Source organism: Triticum aestivum, chromosome 2A (genome assembly GCF_018294505.1).
Source record: "Triticum aestivum cultivar Chinese Spring chromosome 2A, IWGSC CS RefSeq v2.1, whole genome shotgun sequence".
Classification (NCBI taxonomy): Eukaryota; Viridiplantae; Streptophyta; class Magnoliopsida; order Poales; family Poaceae; genus Triticum; species Triticum aestivum.
Window position 1 is genome coordinate 82952484 of NC_057797.1, and position 10566 is coordinate 82963049.

Sequence of the window (10566 nt, forward strand, 5' to 3'; positions counted from 1 at the left end):
CCTCGCCGGAGTTTGCCAGAGCGGGCGCATCTGGCTGGACCGCGCCGCTACGGCCCGCCCCCGCCTTCTCCAGATCTCCAGCGGAGGGAGCACCGCGCTGGACGCCGGCACGCCCCCTCACAAAGGTGCCTGCAGCGACCTGCCGCGCCTGCTCCACCAGATCTGCGCCCCAATCAGGGCGCTCGCCTCCTGCGTCCGCCATGGTGATGGAGAGGATGCGGTGAGGGAGACGAGGAGGTTGGAGAGGAGAGGGAGTTGGGAGTGGAGAGTGGAGAGAGGGAGACGATATGGCGGGGGGAAATGGTGGGCGATGCGGCCGGAGGTGGTTGTCATCCACATTTATATGATGGGACAGTTTTGGCAACTACCCGTGACACGTGTTGCCCCACGTGCGGGCGGCTTCACGCGTGCACGAAAGGCCGCCGTATACAAACAAATACGTATACGGACGGACATACGTATACGGTCGGGCATACGATCTAACCGGGCCCGTACGGGCCTCCCAGGGCTCCTCGACGGCTATACGCGGGGGCAACAAAGACGATCGTGCCCCTCGTTATGAACCGTTTTTGGTTCATCCTGGCCGTCGATGTGTTTTTCCACCCCGCGTTCAGCCCAGGGGGGAGCACCGGAGCAGAAACGCACCTCAAGTCCACAGATGTGGCTACCCCCGCTGTCGAGGGGAAGATCAATGCCGACGACCTCGTCCTCGCCTTCAGACGTCGGTGAGCCTGCAGGACTCTGCCGCTGCGGCACCATCGGCGGAGGCGGCAGCGAAGAAGGCGGCGCCAACCAGGTGCATGGCATGCAAGAAGAAGGTGGGGCTTCTGGGGTTCGCTTGCCGTTGCGGTGGCACCTTCTGCTTGCTGCACCGGTATGTGGACGGGCACGCATGCGGCTTCGACTACAAGAAGGTCGGCCGGGAGCAGATCGCGCAGCAGAACCCTCTCGTCGCGCCGTCTAAGCTCCACAACAAGATTTGAAGGCAGGAGGAGTTGAAAAACATCTTCAAGCACTAGCTCGATATAAGTTGAAGAAGGTCGATCTTATCTTTGTTGTTCATAGCGACGTATTCGTACACATTGATGTAACTGGGCACCATCATGTTACTCAGATTAATAATATCCATGTTTTCAAAAAAAGATTAATAATATCCATGTAGCATTACGGAAATATTCTTTTATGCCAAAGTGCAAGGTTGTTGAGTGTACTTCATTGGACACTCGCAAACAAGACCTTTGCCAAGTGTACCGATGACAAAACTCAGTGAAAGAAAGACACTCAGCAAACAGGTATGTTGTCGAGTACCAAACGGACAACACTCAACAAAGTAGGGTTTTCCTAAAATACTCGGCAAACAATTATAAGTCAATAAAATGCATATGTTTATTTGAATTTAGATTGGAGTTGGATTTTGAAGAACAAACTCTTTAAATAATATTTGATAAATAGCAAGAAATGGAATTCATGTCTTAAATTAGTAACCGGTTCCAAAAAAATGTCAAAATTTGGCATTAGTAACACAATGTAATGTGTTCCACGTCAGGAAAATTAGGGTTGTTTTAGATATTATCATTTCGCTATGTATAAGCAATTAATAGCTAACAGATATACTCCCTCCGTTTCTAAATATAAGTCTTTCTAGAGATTTCAATATGGACTATATACGGATGTATATAGACGTAGTTTAGAATGTAGATTCACTCATTTTCTTCGTATGCAGTCTATATTGGAATCTCTAAAAAGACTTATATTTAAGAACAGAGGGAGTAATTTAAATTCTAACCGCAAGTGTATGAAAAAGTTAGCACATTCGGGTTCACCTATTTGTGTTCTTGAGTCAACGTTTAGGCCTTATATACAAGAAAAGAAGAAGAATTGTGAACATGAGGGTGCCAAGACTCAACCCGACCACGGAGCTCAGTCACGGAGGACGAAAATAATTTGAGGTGGGGCAGACTCTAAAGCATACAAAAGTTTGATGGAATCTAGACTGAAGATTGGGGGGGATTTGTGATGAGTTGTTTGAGTTGGACAAATTTAGAACACGAAGATGCAGAAAATATAAAAAATCATATATCACATTTTGCCTCTGAAAACATCTCCCCCTTCTTGTCCATGACCAGCAACAACCTGTATTGGAGCTTATAGGTTTTTAAATCTGAAAATTGCAAATGATGTCTCAAAACTCCCTTTGTTCCATAACGTAGTGCGTATAAATTTTCTGAAAAGTCAAACTAAGATGTATCCAATGATATGCATTTGGTATTTAAATGCATATATTTTTGTCTATATACATGGTCAAAGTTTGTAGTGTTAGATTTTTAAAAAAAATTATACGCACAGTATGAAACATGGCAGGGCGCTATGATATGATCCCTAGAGGTTGTGATGAAATCTTAAGAAGAAAGTTCCGCAAAAGTTGTGACGTACACTGCATGGAAACTGAAGCATCTCTGAGGAAGAATTGATGCTTCGAGGGGAAACAGGTCGGGTTTGAAGGCAAGGTGTGAGTTTCTTCATGGTTTGACCTTGAATTTTTTTTACACTCAACATACACCATCACATGTTTCGCGTACAAATTTGGCATTTTTCGGGGTTCGCTTGTTATATTTAAGTCATTAAGTGCACTTCAGGCATTAAACGGATATAGTTCACATTTGAACTCCAAGTGCGTTAGAAGGTTGGAAATTTTTGGTTAAAAAATCCTAATTTTGTTCTTGAGTCTACGTTTATCCCTTATTCAAGAAAATTAAAGGAGTTGTAAACATTAGGGTGCTAAGACTCGACCACAGACATAGATGTTATTGGTTTTCTAATTCTATAAAAGACAAGGCAAGCGAAGGATGAAAAACATGAAACCTAAAAATGGTGTCATAATATGGTACCCATCTGCCATGGTAAAGATTTGAGCAGTTTTTTGCAAAAGTTGTGATGTACACTGCTCCAAACTTGAACATGTCCAAGGAAGAATCATGGTTACGATAAGGAACATGTCAGGTTTGAAGGTGAAGCGATCACTGCTTCATCCATTGGCCTTTAGTTTTTTCCACACTTAAGGTATGCCATCGCATGTTCTATGTCCAAATTTGGCAATTTTTGTTGTTCATTCGTTATATTTAAATTGTTTGGCGCATTTCTAGGCATTTAGTGAATACAACTAAAATTTGAACCGCAATTGCATGAATTTTTATGACGAAATTAGGTTGAAAATAATAATTGTATTCTTGAGTATATGTTTTGGACATATCCAAGAAAAATAGGGGAATTCCCAACGTTGGGGTGACAGGACTCGACCCTGAACATGAAGCTTATTGGTTTTTCAATTCTAGAAAATACAAATGAAGTCTAAAAAATGTGCACCTGGAATAGTTTCAATATATGATACCTAGATGTTGTGGTCAAATTTTGAGAAGTTTGGGCAAAAATTGTGATGTACATTTCTTAAAAATTGGACCATCTCCGAGGAAAAATCTAAATTTCGAGATGGAAAATGTCAGGTTTCAAAGAGAAAAGACTATTTCTTCATCAGTTGGCCTTGAAAAAAATAAACTCAACATAACCACTATATATGTAAGTCAATTTAATGCATTTCCAACTATTAGTGGATATAATTAAACTTTGAACTGCAAGTGCATGAAAAAATTGGAAATATTGGGTTGAAAAAACCTATTTGTGTTCTTGAGTCCATGTTTAGGCCTTATCAAAGAAAAGAAAAAAGAGGTATTTCAAACATCAAGGTGCCAGGACTCGACCCGAAACATGGATCCTGTTGGTTTTTTAATTTTGAAAAATGCAAACGAAGTCTGAAAAATATGAAACTTGGTATTGTGCCATGATATGACACCTATGAGTTGTGGTAAATTTTGAGAAGGTTTCGCTAAAATTCTGACAGATACTTCTTAATTGCACCATCTTGGAGGAAGAATCATGGTTTTGAGATGGAACGGGCCAGGTCTGAGTTGAAGCGACCGTTGCTTCACCGGTTGGCCTTGAAAAGAATTGTATACTCAAGATAGAGCATTGCTTGACATTTGTCTAGATTTGGTATTTTTGGGCCATTTGCTATGTTTTAGTTATTTAGTGCATTTCTAGGTATTTAGTGAATCTAATTAAAAAATAATTGCAAGTGGGTAAAAAGTGATGGGGACGAAGCATGGAAATCAAAAAATTTCTTACGAACACCTAAGATCTAATCTAGGAGATGCATAGCAACGAGAGGAGACTGTGTCTACATACCCTTGTAGACTGAAAGCGGAAGCATATATAACGCAGTTGATGTAGTCATACTCTTTGTGATCCGATCACGATCCAATCTGATCTAGCGCCGAACGGACGGCACCTCCGCGTTCAGCACACATGCGGCTCGGTGATGTCTCCTCCGTCTTGATCCCACAAACAAGAGAGGAGAAGTAGATGGGATATAAACCAGCATGATGGCGTGGTAGCGATGGTGGTGGTGCAGTGCCAGCAGTGCTTCGCCAAACGCTGTCGGAACCAATCTGAAAAGAAAACAGAGTTATGGGAGAGGTAGGGTTGCCGCCGGGCGTGGGAATTGGTGTGTTCAGCCCCTCCCTCTCACCCACTATATATAGGAGGCAAGGGGGGCTGGAGCACGGCCCCAGCCCCTCCCCAAGGGGGAGGGCTTGGCCTAGGGAGGTTTCCTCCCTCCCCAAGGCACCTAGGGGGTGCCTTCCCCCCTTAGGACTCTTCCCCTTTTCCTTGTTACAGGCGCATGGGCCCCTTGGGGCTGGTGCCCCTGGCCCATATATGTCAGCCCCCCCTACAGCCCATGTGGGCCCCCGAGGTAGGTGGACCCCCTAGGGGACCCACGGACCCCTTTCGGCACTCCCGGTATAATACCGATAATGCCTGAAACTTTTTCGGTGACCAGAACAGGACTTTCTATATATATATAAATCTTTACCTCTGGACCATTCCGAAGCTCCTCGTGACATTCGAGATCTCATCCAGTACTCCAAACAATATTCGATCACCAACATACATAACCCAAAACTACTCTAGCGTCACCAAACTTTAAGCGTACAGACCCTACGGGTTTGAGAATCATGTAGACATGACCGAGACACCTCTCCGATCAATAACAAATAGCGAGACCTAGATGGCCATATTGGTTCCTACATATTTCACGAAGATCTTTTATCGGTTGAACCACAATGTCGAGCATTCGGTTAATCCCGTATGCAATTCTCTTTGTCCAGCGATAGGTTACTTGCCTGAGATTCAATCGTCGGTATCTCCATACTTAGTTCAATCTTATTATCGGCAAGTCTCTTTACTCATTTTGTAGTACAAGATCTTGTGACTAACTAATTATCCACATTGCATGCAAGCTTTTTACGATGTTGTATTACCGAGAGGGCCCAGAGAAATCTCTTCGTCATACGGAGTAACAAATCCCAGTCTCGATCCATGCAACTCAACAGACACCTTTGAAGATACCTGTAGAGCAACTTTATGATCACCCACTTGCAAAGTGGCGTTTGATAACACACAAAGTATTCCTCCGGTATCTGGGAATGACATGATCTAGTGGTCTAAGGAATTGATACTTGACATGAAGAAAGTTATAGCAAATAACTAAACGATCTGATGCTAAGCTTACGGTTGGGTCTTGTCCATCACATCATTCTTCTAATGATGTGATCCCGTTATCAAATGACAACCCATGTCTATAGTTAGGAAATCATAACCATCTTTGATCAATGAGCCAGTCTAGTAGAAGCTTACTAGGGACACGGTGTAGTTTATGTATCCACACATGTATTTAAGTTTTCGGTTAATACAATTCTAGCATGAATAATAAACATTTACCATGAATGGGAAATACGGTAATAACCATTTTATTATTGCCACCACTTCTCCTCTTCCCCTAACTGGCATGCCCCTTCTCCTTCCCCCAACAAGCAATAGCTAGCAGGCAGCAACAACACACAATGGGCAAGCGATAGCACACAACAACAAGCATCATCGCGTAGTGGCATGTCCCGCCATTTTCCTACTGCCTGCGACTGTCGTTGCACATCCGGTCACTTACCCCGCAACTCCATTAAATTATTTTGCCGAGTGTAGCACTCAACAAAGCCTCTGACTTTGTCAAGTGTTACACTAGGAAAACCGACCAGTCGCCGCAAACATTATTTTGCACTGAGTTTGAATCTTTCCCGAGTACCTCAAGAAACGTAAACTGTTCGCCAAGTGAGAAAAAACACTCGACAAACCCCACTTTGATGACGGGGTGTATGCCGAGTAGTCTTCGTCGAGTACTTTTCGGTCTTCGCCGAGTATTTTCGGTACTCGGTGTACAACATATTTCATGTACCTTGGTGTTTGATGATATATTTTGGGATTGCAAATGCAAGACATGTTTTTAGATTTGTTATTGTTGACAAGATTTTCAAAATTTCCATTTGTTTCAACATTATAATAAGCATTTTTCAGATTTATACACCATCTTCTATTATCCCCGACAATCTATGCATTTTTTAACACAGCACAAACACATATGGTCACATACATGCTACCCTATGAACGCAAGCACACACACCCTATTCATATGGGCACCTTCGAGATACTGAACCGGCACAATATCTTGAAGTTGACGAAGTGCCACAGACGTCTTCATAGTCGACGGGAACATCTTCTGCCACTGAACGCATATCGTTGGAAGGCCTGAAATGAATCCAAGCAAATATGACCATCAGTGCCAAGTTTAGGACTTGAACCTAGTGGGTTGGTTCCACCATTAGAACATAACCATCTGAGCTCAGTTTGCATGTCTGGCAATCCACGCTGGATGTAAAGAAACACACTTTTATTTGGTATACTTGATGAAAAATGTACGTCATACTAAGTGGTGCATCGGGATAATATTGGCTCTATCACCGAGACACCTGCTTATTGTTGAACGTGATTTTCTTCATGGATTCAGCGATGGCGAAGACTCATTGGCAACTAGTGTTCCGAAAGACCGCCATGGCAAGCTCATGAGTGTCCTCATGGGCAAAAAAGCCCTTAAAGGCAAGGGGGGCGGCCGGCCTATCATAAATCTTGCAAAAATGATACTCTCTATAAAACAATTTAACATTCTTTAGACCACTAATTTAATGATCTAAAAGATCTTATATTTCTTTAGAGGGGAGCATTTTATAGTAAGCTTCGTCAGTGGTCCAATTTTGTAGTTCCCTGGTAGATTATGTGTGCATTTGTCGCCGATAAGAAGAAATGGGAAACAGTTTTGCTAAATTTCAGTCGACTAAGATTTTGTTATGTCTCAATCAATGTTATTATCAAAAACTGTCGCCGATATATCGAAAGAGCGACCTCAATTCTTTATTGTCTCTATCACCTCGATGTTGTCAGAGTTCACTTCTATGCGGTTACACCCGACTGTAATTGCCAAATTGAGACCAAACCATAAGACCAGTGCCTCGGCGATAAGCGCATCTCCGCACCAATCGATATCTTCGTTTCCTGCCGCAACGAATCTGCCATTCGAGTCCCTGATAACAGCGTCATACGAACCCTTGAGTAAGTCTGGATCAAAAGCCCCATCCACATTTAGCTTCACATAATTGCTCATTGGTCTTTCCCGGTCATGTCGCTTAATCGTCGCCTTTGCATCACTCGCGATAGTATAGTTAGCAACCAAAGTTCTGATTGATATTGCTATGAATTTAGGTTTCTGGACCTTTTCATTATGCACTAACTTTCTCCTCTCCCACCATAAATACGAGGAACCAATAGCAATTGCTTGTATTGAATTTCCTAGACCGAAGACCACACATTCTTCAGTTGGTTGTAGCGATAAATATTCTAGCACAACTCCTGCATGATCCACAGCGCTTGGTTTATCAATAGTAAAGTCCAAATCCAGTAACCGCAATACCTATTTAGGTTTTCCACAAATGAATAACAGGTGCTTGGTATGTACTCGACTGAGATTTGTGAAATCTCAACGGGAAAAGGTAGTAGGAGTTGTGGGCTGAGCCGTTTCAGTCACTGTCGAGTTGGATGACCAAAATTGAGCTAACGAGATGTACGTATCTTCTTTTTTTATGAAACGGAGATGTACGTATCGTTTGATCATGCAACGTAAAGCATCTTACGTTGGACACTACTCTTGGGTATCTTCATCGGAGGAGGCCTGCCAACTGCTTCCCTTCGGATACGGACACGGTTAAGGAAACCGAAAATGCCACTGCGTGGCTTCAAAGATCAACTGAAACGTTCTAGAGCACGCCTCGGAGTTCTTCTGGTCACGCGTGGCCGACCTTTATAAGGCACAGAAGGGATCCCTCGGGGCCTCGTCAACAAAGCACCCACGCACAACGGCGACCAACCAACGCCAGACTCACAGATCAGATCAGCAGCGATACATGGCCCACGGGCAGGAGTCTTCGACGGAGGCCGCCGCCGGTGGGGGCTCGCCGCTCTGCGCGAACGGCTGCGGGTTCTACGGAAGCGCGGCGACCAAGAGCATGTGCTCAAAGTGCTACCGCGACCACCTCAAGGCCGGAGATGTGGCTGCCCCCGCCGTCGAGGGGAAGCTCACGTTTGACGACCTCATCCTCGCCTTCAAGAAGTCGGTGAACCTGCAGGACTCTACCGCGGCACCGGCCGCGGAGGCGGCAGCGAAGAAGTCGGCGCCAAACAGGTGCATGGCGTGCAAGAAGAAGGTCGGGCTGCTGGGATTCGCGTGCCGCTGCGGTGGCACCTTCTGCTCGCTGCACCGCTACGTGGACGGGCACGCATGCAGTTTCGACTACAAGAAGGTCGGCCGGGAGCAGATCGCGCAGCAGAACCCTCTCGTCGCGCCGTCCAAGCTCCACAACAAGATTTGAAGACAGGAGGAGTTGAAAAAAATCTGTACAGTTTTAGTTTACTCATTGGCTTCACTGTCTCTCCTGCTTGATCTTTCAAGCACTAGCTCGATAAGTTGAAGATGGTCGACCTCGATCTTGTTCATAGTGACGTATTACTGTGTACGCCCATGTGATGGGCATGTCTTGTTCCCTTTTTTGCCGACTGAATCAACGTGAATCAGATCCTCTTTTATTTGTTTGTATGTGTTGCCAATTTGGCATACAAGGTGGCCATCATATACACAACTCCACGGTTTTCATAAGAGCATCTGGCAAATCCGCCCACGCGCCGGACGACCCCTTATATGTCATGTCAGGCAGTCTCACTCCTAATATCAAAACTCTCAAATACATGCACATCAATCATACACATGAATACGAAAGATCATTGAGTAGTTCCACAATTCAAACGCGGTACAAATATAAAATACATAGTTCAATCACAATTTTAACATACAATTTATTTGAAGTGCACAATTTCAAACATTAAACTCCTTGGTTTTCATTGTGGACCCATATATGCTCCACAAGATCATTGAGTAGTTGCACGTGCACATGTTCATCTCGAAGATGCATATGCAAAAAATTCATAATATGATTTGCATCTTGCTTCGGGAAGTGGACTTGTTCTTCAGGCTTCTCAAAACCTAAAAAAACTGATCGTTCAATTTTTTGAACACATGGAGGGCAAAGTGAAGTCCGAGAAGAGCCGAACGTACCGTCGCGGCATTCGGGGTGGCGAGATTTGCGGGGAGGAGTTTTGTGGCGACGGTGGCGACGCTGAGGGGTCGGGGCAGCGGCAAAGCTAGGGGAGGGCCAGCACGGACGACGAAGAAGAGAGGAGAGGAAAAGGGCTGGTTATGTAAGGCTAGGGGGAGGGTTTGTGGAATTTTTGGGCCAGACATGGCGAACGCGCCCAAACGCGTCCATGCCTCCTCATATCCACCCCAGATATGGGCCCGGTATGAGGGGGGGGGGGGGTCGGTCAGCCCGAATGTATAAGACCGGTTGAGTGTTTTTTGACAGGACACTCACCAAACCGTCTGCCTCGATGTATAGGAGCGTTTGAAGAGTTCGGATGTAGGTGCTCTAAGTTTTGGCATAGACCTAGCTAGTAACCCATGATTACAATTTGCATAATGTCTCACCAAGGTCATCAACTTGTATTTCTCAACCACTTCAAGATTAATTATCCAAGGTATATTGGTATCAAGAGGGTTTGCTAGAGCCACCATTGCACATTTGTTTTTCTTTTTGTCTGTCCCTATTTGTACCATTAAAGACAGTGGCGTTGATTGATCATGCGTCCAAGATCCTCATATAATTTTCTTAAGAACTTCAGCTCTATTTGATTAAACAACGACATTACATAAAGTTCCCCGGATACGATCTAGAATAGAATGGAAAATAGTAGGACTAATAGGGTGCATACATGATTTTGCTAACAAATGAGGTACAACATTTAAATGCCGACAAACATGCTTAAATATCATCGAGGCAAACCTGCTAGAAAGACACTTGATGTCAGAACAAGTGAGCCGACATGCGAACGATCAATAACTGATGACTTTAGCCTGTGCGCCCGAGATAAACAATCTCAGACAAAGATAGCATGGGAGACATGTTCATTTCGCGCCAACTAAACAGCAGGCCTCAGGGCTATGGCTTCAGCCGTTTCAGG

At 44.3% G+C, this 10566-nt stretch overlaps 1 protein-coding gene across 1 annotated transcript; it reads left to right on the forward strand.

Annotated features, from left to right (window-relative positions):
• Nucleotides 1–8346: 8346 nt before the first annotated feature.
• LOC123184839 (zinc finger A20 and AN1 domain-containing stress-associated protein 7-like) lies at nucleotides 8347–9044 on the forward strand. Its single transcript, XM_044596886.1, has one exon. It carries the CDS (start codon nucleotides 8400–8402, stop codon nucleotides 8862–8864), a length of 465 nt encoding a protein of 154 aa, XP_044452821.1. The 5' UTR covers nucleotides 8347–8399; the 3' UTR covers nucleotides 8865–9044.
• Nucleotides 9045–10566: the final 1522 nt, after the last annotated feature.